Source organism: Tripterygium wilfordii, chromosome 11 (genome assembly GCF_013401445.1).
Source record: "Tripterygium wilfordii isolate XIE 37 chromosome 11, ASM1340144v1, whole genome shotgun sequence".
In the NCBI taxonomy this organism is placed as follows: domain Eukaryota; kingdom Viridiplantae; phylum Streptophyta; class Magnoliopsida; order Celastrales; family Celastraceae; genus Tripterygium; species Tripterygium wilfordii.
In genome coordinates this window covers 3658455-3678865 of record NC_052242.1, presented here as the reverse complement: position 1 = coordinate 3678865, position 20411 = coordinate 3658455, and the positions used below count along the sequence as shown (strand labels likewise).

Below are 20411 nucleotides of genomic sequence, written 5' to 3'. Positions count from 1 at the left end.
TTCTTGATTGTAGGCGAGTCTGATAGGGGTGTCGATGGTGCTTCTTGGGCGCTATGATTATTTATGATTTTCTCTGCAATGTACAGACAATGACATTAGTTCTCATTTATTTTACAAAATGTGCATGTATGTGGCTATTATTTGTGCAAATCCTAAGTATTCTTTGCAATAGGACAAGACAATTAAAAGCAGAATCTCCTGTTATTCATTTCATTCATTCAAAGCATACATGAGAACCATCAGATTCAGTCCAATTGAATAACCGAAATTTCAACCACAAAAGCACCTCCTGCTTGTACTGCATTTAATCTCTTCTGAAGCTCCTGTAAGTCACTTTTCAAATTCTTCAAAAATGCCCATATCTTTGTCAGCTCTGGCATTTCCAAAACAGGGTTGGAACTCAAATTTTGCAGACGTCGTTCATAAACCTCAGCCCAATCTGACAGGGTCATCAAGCGACTCATCATCAACCTTACTTTGAATTTGGTACTTGCCTGCTCTTGTTGGACCTCCTCCAGCATTGAATGAAAATAATCATTCTGTTCCTTTAAAGTTGTGATCCCCTCCACCTGTTGCTGGTTCACTTCAAACATTTCATTCATCTGTTCTATCAATCCATCCTTCTCAGCTTCTATTCTTCTTTGCTCTTCTCTATCTGCATCCATCTGCAATTGTAGTTGATAAGCGTCTTCTTTCCAAGATGTGAGCTCTTCATTTAGCTTCCGAATCTGCTCCTGCATTTCTTGGAGTTCCACTTGTGTCCTGCTATGCTTTGCTAAATCATTCTCTTTTCTTTTCTTCATTTTCTTCTACAGCTTCAAGAATTTCTTTTTCAACATATCAAACTGTCCTTTTTCCGCTTCTCGGGCTTCCCTCTCTCCTTGGACCTTCCTCTTCAGCTTTTTGCATTTGTTCTTATATCTATTATACTTCTCTTTCCATGAATTTTGCCTTGTTTCTATCTCTTCTTCAATTAGGGTGTCCACCACTTCATTAATCTCATTGGATGGTATTTCCAGACTTGAATTTTCATTTTCACAAGATATAGTCTCCTTCCTCTTTGTACTAGTAAAGCTTCCATACTGGGTAATAGTTTTCTTCCTTCCTCGGAGCCATTGTACATATCGATTTTTCCCTTCCGAATCTACAGTAAGCCTTCCGCGCTCCATTATGTGGGTCCTTTTCCAGGCTTCTACCACTTGGTGAGATAGACATTTCCCTTTCTCATCCCCATGTGCGAATTCAAACTCCCACAAGTCATGTGTAACTGGCGTGCATAAATTGCCAGCCTCTTGACGCAAAAACATTGCTGGTGCTTGACCGGTACCTCCCCAGGGTCCCACCAATGGCACCCAGTTGTAATTACCACATCTGTAAAGCAAACCTTTGGGCTTGTACCATGTTGCTCGATCAAATGTCTCCTTCGGCTCTAACTCTTCCAGGAATTGTCTCCACACGTCAACAACTGGCACATTAGATTGCATCCTCGCCATCTTGAAATTTTGAATAGGATCTCTAAGCATTCGGGTGTGATCTTCAAATATAATGATCGGAGCTCCAATTCCTTTTGGGTACTTCAAGTGACTCACCAACCAGAGTCCTAATAATTGCGAACACCCCCGGAAACTGCCTTCTCCTTGAATACGACAATGATTAAGGGATCGGATTGTCTCACATAAGATTGCAGGTATTGGATTGGCGCCGTACTTGACAAGGTGAACCAATTTGATCACATTCTTTTCTACATATCCTCCTGCACAAGGAAATAACACTGCTCCATACACCGCAAGAGCAAAAGCCATCTGCCCTTCTGGAGTTGCAAACCTCCCCTGAGCGAAACCCATAAGTCTGTCAATTGGAAACACCCAAATATTACCTTTATCCTTTCCAGGAGTCCTGGTATGCTCTATCTGTAAAAGTCGGTGAACAATCTTCCTTCCATCAGTTACCTTCCCCGGATTATAAACCTTGTTCACATGTGGATCATATCCCAACAACTGACCATATTCTTCTAATAATGGAGACAAATCTGTTGTATTGAAAGTAAAGCAGCGATATGCAGGGTCCCAATAATGCGTAGCAGCCTGAAGAAGAGTTACAGGTGTTCTGACGGTTAATAAATGCCCAATATGTCCATAAATTTTCCCAAAATTCTTGCGTGCTTCATTACTTTGTGCCTCCCAAAACTGCGCTAGCCCTGGTGGTGCCTGTTCTTGAAACTGCGTCTTCCGAACAATTCCCAATGGTAAATCATCTTTTAAACTATCTCCGAGTTCTGCCTGTAATTTCTCCAACGCATCTCTAGTTTCCCACGGGCTGTCTCGTCTTATGTCACTGGTTCCTATCACTGCTTCCGCAAACATCCTCTTGTCCAATTGCAAAGAATGTGCCTAGTGAATGTATGGGGGTTTGAAAAGAATGAGTATAAGATGCGTATGAACATGTATGGGTAATGAAAGTATATATGGACATGTATGGGTAATTAACAAGTATACAAGTGTATATGAACATGTATGGATGATTAACAAATGTACAAGTATGTATGGATATGTAGAGATAATTGGCAAGCGTACAAGTATATATGAACATGTATGGATGATTTAACAGATGTGCAAGTATATATGGACATGTATGGATGATTTAACGAGTATATATGAACATGTATGGATGATTAACAAGCGTGTAAGATCATAACCTAGGCTAACATATTCATGGCAAGTGTATAAAAGATGTACATGTATGGTTTGATGAAATGAAGAATAAAAAATACAAGAAATAAATAGAGTCAAGGATAGGAGAGTTCCCCCATTGTTCCTAAAAAAATGAGGTTCCTACAAACTTCTGAAGGTCTCGAACCAGATCTAAGGGTTATCTAATGTGCATATAGGTGGCATATCTAACTATAACGCGGCTACCCGAGCGGCCACTGGATCAGGTTAGTTCACACCCCATATCTGGAAGTGGAACCCATCCCCCAATATCTTGAAGGGACGTCAATCCAGGAGGATGTTTTTCCTTGCTTACGTGAGGACAAAATCCATCAAAAGCAAAGATCAACCCTCACTAGTCACTAGTAGGACCCGGTTTTTATGGGCCATTTGTGTGCATGTGAATAGTGATGTGTGTGCGGGGGAACATACCGTATCCTTAACAAACACTCAAACACTCAAATTTTATGAAACCAAAAACCTGTTATTTTATCTACAATCATGAACAAACACATTAGATTCCTCAAAATGTTGAAAGACTATTATACAACAAAATAAACAAATCAACCAAATAGGAAAACACCAAGACAACAAGGCCCGACCCCTTTGGTACAACAACCATGATCCCCAGTGAAGTCGCCAGCTGAAGCAACCGACATAAAAACAATGAAGTCGCCACCAATTGATTTTTAGAATGCAATTGGACATCCATTTTGGTCTAGAGAAAAATGGGTAAGGGGGTCTATTGAGCATGGGGAAGGTGTTAGGCACCCCACAACTCCCGAAAACGGTTACCTTCAAAAATGTTTTCCTATTTGGCTCTACTTTGTTTTGAGGAATGATTGTATGTCCCAAATGTTTTAATGAGTTTTCCATATGCCCGGAAAATCATGTATTATCAAATGGGTGGAAATGTTTCATTAATGCTAGACCAAGATTTGATTTTAAAAATCTTATTTTTATGGGTTTTGATAAAAAAAAAAGGAAAAAGGGTGCACGGGATCACTACGGCCATTCCCGGCTTGGCCAAAAATATTTAAAAAAATTCCACTTGAAGTGGTTCTGGATAAAAAGATGCACGGAATCACTACGGCCATTCCCGGCTTGGCCGAAAATGTTTTACATGGTCTTGGGTGAAAAAGTCCATATCGGAGTAGGTTTTGATGTTTTGGATGATTTGGAAAAAAGGCTATTTAGATAGGAACATTGGAATGGGTTTTGATGGTTTTGAAGAAGATATTTTTGGGAACTTGGTTGATGCACCAAAAAGGCCCACAATCAATGAAAAAGATTCAATTCAAGCCTTACTCACAATTATGCTCTTCATGAGAAAAGAAAGAATCCATTTAAGGCCCATCGGACGGGCCAAATATCTTTAAACCCCCCTTTGGGTCCTTAAATAAATTCTCCTAATCCCTAAAAACATATTTGTTTTCCGGGTCCACGAAATCCAAATGTTTTGGATGAATGCCAATGGAACCCCAATATCTTGAAGGCTCCTTGGTATTTAAACAAAACATAAAGGTTCCGTAAATTAATCTTGGTGTGTTTATTAAAGTGAGACGGCTTGGATTAATTCTAATGACTAACGCGTTGCATTTATCTTCATGGCATTCAAACAATCCTAGTATACATCTAAGCATCATGGCATAGTGTGAGAAATCAAAGTCCTAAGCATGCATTCTAATGCAATCATCATTCACAAAATTAATTCTTAATTTTTATATGCTTCTAGCATCCTAGAATATCATGTATGCATTTTCTATTTTACATCCACTATTTTTCTACCCTATTACAAAGGCTTACACTTTGCAATTATGTACAAAAGACAAATATAAAATGAGAAATACAAATATTATACAACAATTGAAATATTGTCCATGGGGCCCATTGCTCAAATCGGTCCAAATCTTCTAAGTATATCCTCCGGCCCAAATGGTCCCAAGCCCGGTCAAAGCCCAACAAACAAACACAAAATGGGTCAAATGGATGTCCAAACATAATATCAAGTTAAATCCATATTTAAAAATTCACATACCCGTATAAACATATATACAATACACAACCATATCATGTATACATACGCAAATATACGTATATAAACATATAAAAAATATACACCTCCGAACCAATACTTGTGCACAAACACATAAATATACATACCACGATATACACCTATACATACATATAACATATACACATCGATCCGAACCAAAAAGCTGTATACAAACACATATAGATATATACCACAATATACACCTATACATACATATAACATATACATATCCGAACCAAAACCTGTACACAAGCACATAGATATATAACATAGTATACACATATACACATACACCATTCATCAAAAAAAATAGAGTAATACCGGACTTGTAATACCATATTTGAAGCAGAACAGTAAAGATGAAATACTGGACTTGTAATACAGAGCAATACCCAATAATACCAAGTAATAACAGACTTGTAATACAGATATAGAGTCTGAATAAAATCAGACTTGAAACAGGGATGTATGACCGAAATGAAATTAGAGAAATACAGCGTTTAGAGCAAATCATCACAGAAAAACACATCACAATATACGTATTCTTCAACCAAGCAAACGGGAATATGTGGAAGTAATACCAAGGGAACAACAGAGAAATAGAACCATGCAAGATTACCTTCCTAAAGCGAATAAGCGACTCGGTTTCCTTGCTTTCCTTTCTGTTTCCCGGTTCCTTTTCTTTCCCGATTTCCTCCCTTGATTTCTTTGTGTTTTTCTTCTGTGCAGTGATTGTTCTTTCTCTATTTTCCTTCCCCCTTTTCTCTCTTTTTGTTCTCTCTGGCCCGATTGCTCTTTTTTTCTCTTTTTTCCGGCGGCTCCCACTTCCTTCTCTTGTGTTGTGCGGCTGCTCCCTTTTTTCCTTGTTGTCCGGCTCCTCCTTCTCTCCCACAATCTCTCTTTCTTTTATACCATATCCCTATAAAACCCTATTTCATCCTTTTACCAAAATGTCCCCCCAAACCCTATTTATTTTCTCCTAAAAAACTAATATTTTGGTATTTTCCAATTTTTTTTTGCAAAAACCTTAAAGGTGTCACCTTTCCTTTTTAAAGTTTTTAAAGTTTTTATGGGCTTATGACCCAAGAAATGGACTTTAGGATTTTTGCATGTTTGTGGGTCCAAGAAATAGGCTTTGATTTTTTTGTAAGTTTACGGGCTCCAGAACGGGCTTTTGAATTATTATTATTATTATATTTTAGTTTTTTCTATTTTTCTATATATTATTTTTTTTGGGCCGGACGAAAACCGGGTACTACAATATTCATCAAATCCACGCTGAAGTCAAGCGTCGTCTCTCCATCAGTAATGAGGCCTATAGTAATGCTGCCAATGCTCATCGTCGACTGGTGGAGTTTCAACCAGGAGACTTGGTTTTTGTGTGCATCTATCCAGCTCGATTTCCTCCTGGCACGATTCATAAGCTGCATTCTCGTAGAGCCGGTCGTTTTTGGGTGCTCAAACGGCTGGGTCCGAATGCATATCTTATTGACTTGCCTACGGAGTTCCGCTTCAGCCCCATCTTCAATGTCGCGGACCTTACCGCTTGCCATGAGGACCCCCCCCCCCCCCACAGACTTGCCTCTTTCCCTTGGTAGTGACCCCAACCCATTACCTACGGTTGTTCTCCCTCTCACTGATTCTCCAGCAGGCACGGATGACACACCCTATTCCATCTTGAAGCGTGAATTTGTCAGTACTCGTCGTGGTGGATATTGGCGTTACCTGGTGTTAATCCGCAATCGACCTATTATTTTCGATGGTGTGTGGCTCACAGACCAACACCTGTGCCATTTTTATCCTGCGTTACTTCAACAATTTCTTTAGTCATACTCGACGGAGTCGAGTTCTTTAGCGGGAGAGGTAGCTGATGCAGCTACAAGTGATGTGGACCATACTCAACCAAGTAGTGTTGTGGACAATACTCAACCAAACTGACATGTTTAAAGCTGGTTTTCTAGCTGAAGACTTTTGTCCTTTTGTACTCTCTGTAGTCTAGTCTTTTCTGCCTTTAGTGTTTATAGTCGTTGCCTTCATCTCCCTTGTATTTAAGTTCTCTTTCTGGTTTCTGCAGAGGCAGATTATTTTGGAAGAAAAAGCTTTGTTTAGTATTTGTAGTTCTTGGTTCTTAGTGGCTTTTATTGAAGTTTATTTAGTAAAGAATTTCTTCAGTGGTTTATGTTCTTCACATGATCAAGTGGAGCTAGTTGTTGGTATCTCTCACATCTGTTCTTTCCTTGTGTGTTCAGAAGTCCAGTTCCCACGGGGACTGCACCAGACGTTGGACTTGGTCAAGTTTTTGAAATCTGAATGATGCGTTGTTGGAATTTCTACTTCACATTTCGGACGACTCAACTATTGAGTTGAAAGATGTTGTAAGTCCCGAAAACTGTTATGTCGTGATGCTGAAATTTCTTTGTGAATAGTCGGTGTTTGAAGGGCTCGTTGATCTCGACATTGATAGGAATTCTTGTGAGATTTTAATTTTTCGGGTTGATTTTTTCATGCGGAGAAGGTGAGGGACAAGGCTGTATTGATGACTATGTTGCTTCATATGCTTAAAATGAAGGTTGTGGTTGTTAAAGATTTTGAGTGGGACTCTGTGCTAAAAGTGTAATGTAATTGTCATAATTTATGACTCATAAATGATGTAATTGTCATAAGCTTAATGTAATTTATTTTTTAAAAATATTTATTCAAGCATTAAGTGTGTCTCCATATTAATAAAAAATATTTACACCCGAATCACTAGTTAGAGTGGTAAGGATGGTGGTGTGTATCACCCCGGTGATCTGGATTTGAATCTCTCCTCCCCATTTCAAAAAAAAATTTAAAAAAAAATAAGACACTAATTGTCTTTAAAAATAAATAACTTTAAAAAATCTGAAAAAAAATTAAAAAAAAAATGGCCCGACATTTGGGTACTTAACATGTTGGGTCTTACATGTTTTGAGATTCGTGGGCCGGCCTGACCCACGAATCTCGCGTTAAGTGTCGGGCCGACCCAATTTACATCTCAACTTCACTCTGAAAAACCATATTAGGTTTTTTCAAACCTACATACTCGTCTCCTTCTAGCGATTGCAAGTTTGGATTTTATTTACTGTAAACTTTGTAAAAAAAAATTATAGTAAAATGTTGCACATGTCAAATTTCGTAAATCAAATGTTGTTGGAGGAGGTTTCCTTCAATCTGTACTTTGGTAAGGCCATGGTGATCGATGGACTCATCCTAAAGGTAGTAGCTAAGTCTCAAACTCAACATTTCACACAATAAATGAAATACTCTTATAATCACGTCCAAAAAGAGTTGCTAAAAATGATTTACCATGTCGATCACTTTTTAGTTTTAGGAACAATAAGTATACTATTACAAAATCTTACTATAAGACTCTTTCCATTGTAGGACCACCTTGATATCCAAGACTCCAAGTAAGAGGTAGCTAGATAGTATTTTTAAGAATTAAATTGAGTCTAATACTAGTTATTTTTTAGTGTGTGCTAGATTGGCTAGATTTAAATCTTCAACATGGTCGTAATTCTATAAGGAGTAACTACCATAAGGCCAGTAACTCATTTCAAGTAAGAGATATGGCTTGTTTTGGTAAACAATTTGGAAAGTAACATATATGTTGTCTTAATTGCTAGCATATATAGTGCGAAAACTCTATATATCCCTAACAATTTCTTCCATAACCGGTCATAATAGTATTACGTTATCTAATTACATTGAATTTCGTTATTATGCTTTCTAATTACATTGACTTTCATTATTACGTTGACTAATTACATGTTATGACTGAATTTGTTAGGGATACGTAGTGCTGTCGTATATGGTGTCTAAAATGTTGTGGCTGTTTGGTTCAATTTATGCCAATAACATATATGTTGTTCAAAATTTTGAGGCAAATTAAGTACATAGGTATTATACATTTTATCATATACAAGAGAAATTAAATATCAAATTATTCTACATTTCAAGTAAATTTCAGTCAAGGAACATGTTCAATACTTGAAAATAAATTCTTACATATTATTAAAATTCTTACATATTTTAAAATTACTAACATATTTTATTAAGAAAAACGCCAAAAGGGTTTTTTTTCCCTTTAGGAATTAATCTAAAAAGATAAGGATATTCAAATTATTGTTCTTCTGATGGGTCTTCTCTGTTCGTTTGTCATTTTGGTATTTATGTTATGCATTTAATTGCCGGTTAAATCTACATGAAATTTTGTATTTTGAGGTTAAATTCTTATAGAATTCAAAGGGCATGATGGCCAGTGTTTCCAATAAAGGGAAAGACAATTTGAATTTAAGAATTTGTTGTAAAGTTATTGATCACTTTTGATATAAAACTTGTGTGAGTATCATCCTTTTTTTTTTGTAATAGAGCACTATTTTACAGTGTCGCTTTGGGTACCATAATAGCTAGGGTTAGCCCTGCCAACCAGCACGACATCTTGACCGTCGTAGAGATTATAGAATCCGATAGCGAATCCGCAACGATCTCCATCTAGTGCATCATTGCCATGCCTTGGAAAAAGGAGGAAAGCTCCTTCGACGTTTTCTCCAAGAGCATACAGAACCATGGCTTCTCTCCAGATCCAGATTTGAACCCTCTATTCTTCGATTCACAATCCAGGCATGCATGTTTAGTTTAGTCATCACTCATCAGTGTCACCTAAATTATGAATAGTTATGGATACATAGAATTTTCCACTTCAAATTGTCAACGAAAGGGAGTCATATATAGACAGCCGTCCATGTGTTTTGTGTAATAACCCCGTAGTTTCTCATCAAATTAATAAAAATTAAAAAATATTTCATGTTCCCACCGACCCACTAATTAGCATTTAATGGATGCACCATCCAAGAAATTAAAACAAACACACAGTCCCCTCTGTACTTTCTTATAATAGTCTGCAGGAGAATTCCATTTTTTGTCTTTATCTAATTTGTTTTGCTTTTATTTGGCCAAATTAGAGTCCATAAAAAAAAAATTGTCTCACATTGTGCTTAATTTATTCTACTAATTGTGTAAATAACTTAATTTTCTGAAACAGATAAACAAAAAATAGTTTATAACCATATAATATGTATATTTTAAGTTTTATGAGTACTGTGAATAAACACACACACACACATGAAGAAAGTTCAAAGCCATCTAGAAACCCATTAATTAATTCTTAATTTATTAAAACTTCATTTTATAATTTTTTTTATTGGGTCTTTGTTTGGCGGTGATTGAGAATTTTAGATTCCTTTTGACTTGTTTGATATTATTAGTACTTATCTTCAAATATAAGATAGGATTGGGAAAAAGTAAATATTTGGTTGTTTCTAGATTGGCCAACCTATAATGACTAACCATTGATATGAGAGATTCATTTTACTGTGCATAGTTCACTATTAATATTAATTTTTTTAAAAATAATTAATAGTGCATTTAAGTATAAAAGATGAGACAAATTATTTCATTTCTCAATATTTATATTTTCTTTTTTTTTAAGATTTATTTATTTTAAATCTCTTATTTAAGAATATTTATAATTTTGTAAGAAGTCTAGGTTTCCATTTAAACACATGGAATCAATATAAAATATGAGAAAAAATAAAATTTAATTGATAATTATTTTTTTTAAATACCGTTGAGAAATCAACTACTCATTGGAATCGAACCTTGAGTACAAATATGCCTAATTCATCTGATTGTCAACTAAACCACATCTCTTTTGGTTATAATTGATAATTATTACATTATTATTTGGAGCTCTAAAATAATTTATTCTTAGAAAAGGAAGAAAAAAAAATTCCTTTCACTTAGGGTAAAGTATTTTACGTGAGAAATAGATCATTTAAGAAAATTATATTTGGAAACACATATGCATCCAAAAACATTCGCAGCATGATAAAAGACACGCATTTATCTAGTTATGAAAAAAAAAAGAAAAAAAAACCTTGATAAGAATATTCTCACATATATAAGTAGCTCGAAATTCCATTTGCAAGAATATTCTCTTGGGTCTATTTTCAGAAAAACAAATTAATGGACGAACAACATTATACAAATTTACCATTTGAACATTCGATATAAACATAAACTCGGACCGTCAGACCAGCGTACACAGAAAATTAGAAAATCCATGCCTGACGGCTAAATAAGTTTGATCAAAACTCAATTCGTGACCATAAGGATAATTTCAAATTCGATAGTTAATGGATGCATGTAAAATTTAAAGGATTGTAGTTCGACACCAACTTGTAATTTGTAAAGAGAACTACATGTATAGTCAACACAATCTCAAAATTCGTAGCCACCAAGGCAAATCGTATCATATGCTTATTGCCAAAGTTTTGTTTAGAATTCCAATAATTAAGATACATGCTTAATGCATTAGGTCAGCTATTATGTAAGCATTATTAAAACAATCCATTCCTAATTAATTAACCTTATATTAATATTAACTTGCCCCAAGAAGTTGGTACGTACTTGCTTTCATTAAACTTAAATAATATATTAGACATATAAAAAAAAAAAAAAGAAGAAGCTAACTTAATATATACGTCATGTTCAAGCCAATTTGCTTCCTAAACAATGCTATATATATATATATATATATATATATATATATAGGAATTCTCCTATGTGGACCAAAATCCAATGATTGTAATAAAGCACAACATAAGTGGGGGTCACACATTTATTATGAGACCCACCACATCTATAGTTGAAAAACAAGTCCACACTTTTGATCCACATAGAAGAATTTCTGTATATATATATATATATAGAACGAGAGAGGAATGGTGATTTTCGTTGTTTCTGGGTTTCCCTTCTTGGTCAGATGAACGAGAGATGATGCCGAAACCCTCTCTGTAGAAAACGTATAAAGAAAGTCAGTTTTCGAAAACTATTCCGTATCTCTCGTCTCTCGCTTGTTTTGAATTTTCTCTCTCATCTCATCTGAGTCATCAATCCAGTCAGCATGTCACCTAGATTTGGATTGTTTTGGGCTCCTAAAATTTGAGCTACCTAGCATTGTTGTAGTTATATATATATATATATATATATATATATATATATATATATATATATATATATATATATATATAGAGAACTTGTATTCTGTCGTCGTCATTCGTTGGTGCAGGCGATATTTCTTCTAGAAGGTCTACGTATTTTGCATGTTCTAACTAAAACAACTCTAGATGATCATATTAGGTAGATATTTATGTTATAATAATATTATAAGGATGCGATGGGGTTGTGAAAAATGGTGTCGTGTTAAAATGTAAGACGATTTTCATTTATGATACGCATTTGAATTTCGATGATACACAAAAAGGCAATTGCTTAATTGTGACATGCATTTCCCATCCACCGCATCATTGTCGGGGCTTTACTTTACACGATCTCTAAGATTTAAATTCACTACTTAATTCGTTACTATTAAATCAAGTACATTATTAGCCCTATACTATACACATTTCTATCTGCATGAATAGCGGACAAAGACTGCTAATTCAATAATTCATCATTTGTTATTGTTTTTTTTTAACCGAGAACTACACTATATAAGTTTGACTCATAATTAGTGTTTTCAGGCATGCGTGAGTGTAGAAATTTACGTTTTGATGACCGGGTGAGTTGGGTCAAAACTCATCGAGTGACCACAATGGTAATGCTCTATCAAACTCAAGATCTTCTGATCCGATATGATTTGACTTCAGAGAAATTACTATTAGACTATCACTCAAATTATTACTTCATCATTTGTTTTAGAAAATAAATAATTATAATAATCAAGTCGAACTAATAGTGCTTATTTCATCAAATAAAAATTGTGTTGGATATGGATAAATTTTTTCAGACTAAAATTTCAACCCCTTATATTAACATCGTGCAAACTATTTAGCTAGTCGAGAAGATGATTATTGGTAGGGGTGGGAAAAAAAAATCAGTTAGGGGTCGGTTCTGGATCGAACAATAGCTCGTGTTTATGAAATATTTACATATTCGGACTCTAACCCAAATTGGATTTCGAATGTACTTAATTGACCAAATCAGATTGGTTTAAATTGAACAATAACCTTATTCGGGTTAGGGTTCGGATAATATTTATGTGTTTGGATCCGAAGCAGATTTTAAGTCGGACAAATTTTTTTTTGTTTGGACATCAATTTTGGACATATAACTTATGTCCAAACTTAATTTAATCCAGATCGAACAAATTCGATCCTCAAGAGAGCGGACAAAGTTTTTTCGCCTCTAAAAGATGACCATTTAATTGCTTCAAAATAAAACAAACGTGTGAACACAAGATCTAAAAACGTGTGTGAATCAACTTAAAAAGACGAATCTAATAAAGATAAGTGTAAATCTCCAAAAGTAAGGCATTATTGAAATTAACCTTATTTATCATCCACCTTCTAGACAATTAGTCAATTACAACTAATATGATTCACACGCGCACCTTGGACCCCACTCAACCCCCCTGCTTCGCTCCGGTTCCTCCATATTTATGCGACAAAAACCCCTCTTTCATAACAGAACGAATTATTACAACAACAAATCCTCTCTCTCTCTCTGTCGAAGAAAACAGAAGGAAGAGTCTGGACAAAAATTGTGTAGGTTCTTGAAATGCAGAAAGAAGAAGAAGCTACATCAGTATCGATTTGTCCAAGCTTCAATTGCTACTCGTGTGATGGAATCGCAGAGGTGGCGGCACGAGTAGAGACGGAGTTGTCCACATCAAATCAACAACCGCATGATGAGGATACGTTTGAGTTCACTACGGATTTCGATTTCTCGTCTTCGATAATGGCTGGCCAGATCCGGCCGGTTTTTCCGGTCTTCAACCGGGATCTCATGCTAAGCGATTGTTGCTTTGACGAAGATGACGAGCTTCATCGTAATCGAAATCGGGATGCAGATTTTAGGGACGGTGATGTAGAAGATGATGACGTGGCAAGGGCTCGACTGTCGTTGAAGAATCTGTTTGTCGATGAACCGGACAATCCGTCATCGTGCTCGTCCTCGGAGGCTGACGAGCTAGAGGAGATCCCGCAGGGGGCGTACTGCTTCTGGACACCGAAATCGCCATCACCGTCTCCGTCACCTGGGAGATGCAAGAAGAGCAACTCAACAGGATCGTGTTCAAAACGGTGGCGTTTTCTTGACCTGCTTAAAAGGAGCAGCAGCGACGGCAAGGCACACTCCTTAGTATTCGTAAATCCGAAGGGAGAAGAGAAAACGAGAGTCAAAGCCGCCGCAGTCAAAATAAAATTGAAGGGAGAGACGGCGGCTTCGGCACATAAAGCTTTTTATGTGAAAAATAAAGGCGGAAAGGAAGGTGATAAACGACGGTCTTATTTGCCGTACAGGCAGAACCTGCTTGGATTATTCTCGAACAAAACGTTTCCTCCATTTTGAATCTCCATTTTGTTTATTTAATAAATTATCAGTATCTTAAATTGCAGCTGTATTTAGTTTTTGTTTTTGAATAATATGCTCACTATAGATCATAGTATAGATCAATAAAGTGTGGTTCAATCAACAATCGACTGAATTAGACATATATATACTCAATATTCGATTCCAATTACATATATATTTCTCCGTGATATTTAAAATAAACGTCACACAATAGGTTCCTTAATACCATTGATGAAGTATTCAACTGGGTTAAGTTTACTGAATTAATTAGATATGGAGTATTGGTAAGGGAAACTGACTGATTTGGTGACAGATTACCTTCTCTTTTGATCCATTTTGTTAATTAATGATGCAAAATTTAAATAAGCACTAGACCAAGTGTCCTGTTGAAGTATTGACTTGAGAACCGCATCATTGGCACATTATGGTCCCATGTTCAGTTGTGCAATAAATCTATGTTGTCGTACGTGGTCCTGTGCTGAAAGATCCAAAATAAAAGTATTTGTCCACATATTTTAAGTGCTAGTAGAGATTGAGGGTTTCAATGAGAGGTTGTTCGGTTGACAATTGACTAAGAGTTATGTATATGTTTGTCCAAAATTTGATTTCAATGAGAAACATATTTCTCAGTGATATTTTTTAAAAAAAAAGAACAAAAATGAGGATTCGCTTCGCGGAATCAGGCAATTAGCTCTTCAAAATAAGGGGTTTTTTTTTTGATGATTTTTATGTTTGGTTTGTGAAACACATAATTTTAACAATATCTCACAATTATAATTCACATATTTTAAGCATTATTTCATTATAACTATACTTTAACCAAATATGGCAAAGAAAACCAAACAAAACATGATAAAAGAAACCAATAATACTAGGAAAATAGTATGGCAGTGCGATCCAAACACTGGTAAGCAATGATGATGCCCTAGGAAGCATGGACACAGATACGGGTGTCGGACACGACGCTGCATGATTACGTCGACACAGTTATTCTCAAAATTCGAAGGACACGACACGACACGACAAATAAATATATTTAAATTTAATTCAATTCAATTTATACACTCGAGTATATATGTGTACATCGTTGGGAAGTAGTGACACAAATATATAATACATGTTACCAACATACAAGATATTTATGGTCACAAGAGTTGTTCATACAGATAAGATATTAATACTAAAATGTCCGACACATGTCGGGCATGCAAGTGTCGTATCCAACGAGTGTCCGACACTTGCATTGGATGTCAGTAGGAGATGATGCCAGTAAAGCTGATTACAAATGATATCGTTCTTGGCTCTGTATACGGTCATGGATCGGGGCTCTTTAGCGTTCGTGATTGGACTGGAATCTAGCTAAACAAGTAGCCGTAGCCTGTAATGATCAAGCATTAATGTCACATTATTTATGACCCAATATGAGGTTTCAGTGAATTGCGGTGGGTCCTCTAATCCTTGCGCAATAGGGTAGTCAGGTAGACAAATTGTCCAACTACACAAAGAAGATGAAATAGACTAGGGGTTTACCTCAATTCCAATTTCTGTCATCTCTTCTCATCCTCAATCTCTCATCTAGATGGGTGGGTTCCACATGTGGTTCACCTTAATGACACCCACACGTTGTGAGAAGAGAGAATGGTAACAGGATGGTATCAAATCACATTCTAACTAGGCCCTTTGTTTCTTGACTAATCAACCTATGATCAAGGGCATATATAACTTTGAATGATCTCAATTTGTGGAAAGCCTTCAATTAACTATGTGTTTTTTGACAGTTCTTTGTGTTTCGTTGTTGGTGTAGAATGGTTAGTCATTATTTTTTAAGATACGTGATGAAATCTAATTAAAACGAAGTAAGTATATAACTTTGATTAAGAAATTATCTAAAAATGTAATTTGAGATTTAGTTGGAGAAATAAATTACATGTGGGGACAGATGACGGTTTGTATCGAATAAGTAGCAAAAAAGATATTTGACAAGTCGAAAGGTCATATACCTAAAGAAAAGGAAACATGTTGGTGGAATGAGAATACTAAAAATAATTAGAACTAAAAGAAAATTTATCATCACATATGTATGAAGAAGTTTTAACTAGTGTTAAGACTAATGGAGTAGTTACAAGATAGTTTTCTACCATAATATATATGTTTGCACCAAGGGTCGCCACTAAGCTTATTCCTATTTATTATATTGATGGATGAACTCACAAGACATATCCAAAGTGAGTTGCATATTGTTTGTGGATGATATAATTATAGTAGATGAGACAATATTGAGAATTAACTTAAAGCTTGAGTTATCTAGGCAAGCCTTAGAGTTTAAATGAATTAAATAGGACTAAAACAAAATATATAAAATGTAAGTTTATTAACAACAAATAAGGGAGCGAGCAAACGATTGAATTCTATGAAAGAAAGTAACAAAAAATAAAGTTTTAAATATATTGACTCAATTTTTTCAAAATCACGGAGAGATTAGTTAAAATATAATTAATAGGATTAAGAATGGAGGGATAAAGTGGAGGAGTGAATCTAGGATTTTATTCGACCGAAGAAGTCCTTTAAGGTTGAAGGAAAAATCTATAGGTTTGTTATATGACCAGCGATAATATGGTATTTTGAGGGTTGGGCTATTAAGAAAAGACATATCCAAAAAAATGTATGTAGAAAAAATGCAAAAGATTCGTTGGATATGTGGTCACATAAGTAAAGATAGAATAATAAATGACATTATTAGATCTCAGGTACGAGTATCATTGATTGAATATAAATTGTGAGAAAACCATTTAACATGATATGAGCATATATAACGTAAAGATAGCAAAACTCATGACAGTCGATTAGCTGAGTGCAATTTTGAGAGTGTATCGCCGGACTCTCCACGACTATTTTGAGAGTGAATTGACGACACAATTTTGATGAGAGTTGATGTAGATGGCGATACAAATTGGTGGGAGTGAATGGTGGCACAATTTTGTGAAATAGAGAGAGTTGAGAGTGAATCGCCGAGTGTGATTTTGAGAGAGAACATGAACCCTAGGTTAAGAGATAGTTGAAGTGGGCCTCACTTCATTTGCCATATCAACAAATGATGTGACGTTTTTTTGTTGGAATTTGTAGAATTATTTATATTGTTTTAATAATAATCCTCAATGGTGGTTGTTAGGGCTGGCCCAACTACCAAGGGGAACCATATAATTTAAAAAAATTATATATTTATGTTTGGTGATGTCATATGCCTTTTAGATAATATATATTAAAATAATATGTCTAAAATATTAATTTTTCTGTAGACACTAAATAATTACCGCTCAATTTAGTTAATTAAATGGTTAATTAGTTCAAATTCTAATTGTATAAAATCATGACACCAAGTCAAATGAGATTGTTATAAAGAGATAGTGTCGTTCTTAGTTTTTAAAGTACTTTAATTATTGTTGTTAAAACTTTTAGATATCAAAGACTCGTGTGTATGATGAAGTTTAAAATAGTTTGAACTCTCATATGACACTAAAGCCCCAGGGAACCATTTTATTTAATTTTTTTTTTGCACTAAGACATCATTTTATCGTGTCGTTTAGGAATGATAACGGGTCAGGTATCCTTCCAATTAGTGAATACCAAAACCCAGGGACGGACCCAAGGCCATGCTATTACACATTTCACATTTCTTTAAAGACTCGTAACTAATAACTTATCATTTGGAGTTTGAGCTTTGATACTTTTGTTGTGTTTGTGAATTGTGAAGTGAGTAGGCTAGTAGCTTAGTAAGCCAGAGAGCAGACATCAAATATGAGCATAGAGCACTTGTCCTTCTTGAGCAGTTAGTCCTTATAAAAAGACTCGAAAATTCACATTTAAAATATAAAAAATTATGGGCAACGTTTATAGATCAATTTTCAATTATTAATTACTTTTGTCCTATAAGATTTTGATTTTTAGTATTTTTTTCCATACTTTTGAAAACATAATGAACAAATAATCCAAAAAAATTTCCGGGGCCATTGCCCCCGAACCCCCTGCAAATAATTTTTTCCCGCTTCATATATAAACCCAACCCCATGTACTCAGGAGGCTGGGTCCACCCTTGTCAAAACCGTTTCTATTTAAGGTACCCAATATCAAAACCATTTAAATTCCCAAAACTAAAAATCGTTCCATAACTGTTTATCATCGGGTACCGGTTTACCATTTAACTTTTAATTTTTTTAAATTTTTCTATAAATATATAATTCAATTTCTTAAAAAATAAATCTGACTTATCATGTTGTTATAGTTTGAATATAAATCTATAAATCTATTATTTTATTTATTATGTTTGATCATATTAAAATTTAGCATCCAAATAATATACCTTTATATAAATTATTTATAATGTTATTACCATAACTCATTTTTTAATTAAATGGTTCGGGTACCCTAAACCCGGCATAAAAAATCAAACCCTACCCTAAATCATAACGAGTTTGAAAATCAAAACCAAAACCGTTTCCAAACCCTATAGGATCGGTTTTTGGATTTAAATGGACCGAATATCCTATAAATAATGTTCGGATTGGTTTTTTTGTCACCCTTTGCCAAGGATGGGTGGCTGCCCCTTTGAAATTTTTTTAATAGTAAATGTACATAGAAAAAAATAAATTTTTTTAACTTAACTATTCCACCCCTCCTAAAATATCGAAGAAAAAAAATAGAAGTGTTTGATCTAATTTATAGGATTCATGAGATTGCTAGTATTGTAAAGAAAATGATTGCGACGAGGTATAACTTGGTATATCACAAGTGTCATTATCAAAAAGTATGATCTCATGTGTTTTCAAGTGTTCATTTTTATCCATTGTAGAGCTCTAACATTCTAAATTTTTCATAAAGTTCACTTTCAAGTGTTGAAAATATGCTTATACAACATATTGTTTCACCAAAAAAAACAATAAACATCCTCGCTGAGGGACACCAGACAAGATTATATTGGGTACAAAATACAAATAGATGTAATTTTAAATACCGCATGTGAGTATCACGCGGGATCATCTACCGCTAAAGGGGCCACAAATAGCCACGTGGCACGATAGTCATACCAGCACACTCATGTTGGCACCGCCACTCATGAGCTATTCACTCCCTCAGTTGTTGTTCTGCTAAAAGCGTACTGATCGATTTCCATAGAAGATGTCGTCCCTTCAATTCTCTTGTTGCGGAGCCATGGATCGAGCGATGCATTCTCTTAGCGCCTTCTCTTCTCCGTTCCCTGGAAGAGACCGCGATAAAGCTATTAGGATCAGTGCAAAATGGAAGGCTCGTTTTTTAGGGGAAGTGTTAGGGTTTATGCAACTTCAAATGGTTCATCGTCCTTGGAAATGAATCTGAATGAGTACATGGTCACTCTGGAGAAAACTCTTGGCATTCGTTTTGCGTTATCTGCCGATGGAACATTATTCGTTCACGCCCTCAAGAAAGGAGTAATTACATTTTTTTTTTGTGTTAAACCTTTAGAAATGAGTTATAGTGCAGATTTTAGTGCATTGATTTTGTTATTTTTAGTCAATCTTTTAGCTATTAACTAGTGGTATGTTATGATAGGGCAATGCAGAGAAGTCGAGGATAATCATGGTAGGAGATACGTTGAAAAAGGCAAGTGAATCCTCTGGTGGCGGGCTATTGGAGATTAAGGACTTTGGCGACGCATAGTTAAGAGTTTTATTTTCCTTAGCATCCAGTGCGTAGTGGAAGTTACAATGTGTTGATGTGTGTGGTAGTTTATTTTTTAGTTTCTACATCTTAGTGGCATTTTTCGATGTACAAGAAGCTTTTTCTGGTAGTTAGCAGACGAGATAAATTTATTTTGATGTTCTTGCCTGAAGTATTTTGTTACTGTTGTGAAGTTACAATGTTACATATGCTGCAAATAATAGTATATTCTATGCATGACAAACAATGTAAATTGATCTAGCTAAGTTATGCTCCACTCAAAAGAATTTACTAATAGCACGTCCTAATTCTAGCTTCTTCTGTGACATTGTCAATGGGAGTGTCTGTGTTCCTTTAAGCCTCTTTTTATTTTAGAAATTTGTTTTTGTATTCTGAGAATCCTGAAGTAAACTTATTTTATCACAAAAATTCCCTATGCCAACCTTGTCAGTACTTTCTAAGGGATTCATTTATACCGTGGCACGTTCTGGATTCCTATACGCTTTTTATTGAAAAAA

General features: G+C 35.2%; 1 protein-coding gene across 1 annotated transcript; it reads left to right on the top strand.

Moving 5' to 3' along the window:
• Positions 1 to 13297: 13297 nt before the first annotated feature.
• LOC120008612 lies at positions 13298 to 14308 on the top strand. The gene has a single exon (XM_038858986.1). It carries the CDS (start codon positions 13408 to 13410, stop codon positions 14197 to 14199), a length of 792 nt encoding a protein of 263 aa, XP_038714914.1. The 5' UTR covers positions 13298 to 13407; the 3' UTR covers positions 14200 to 14308.
• Positions 14309 to 20411: the final 6103 nt, after the last annotated feature.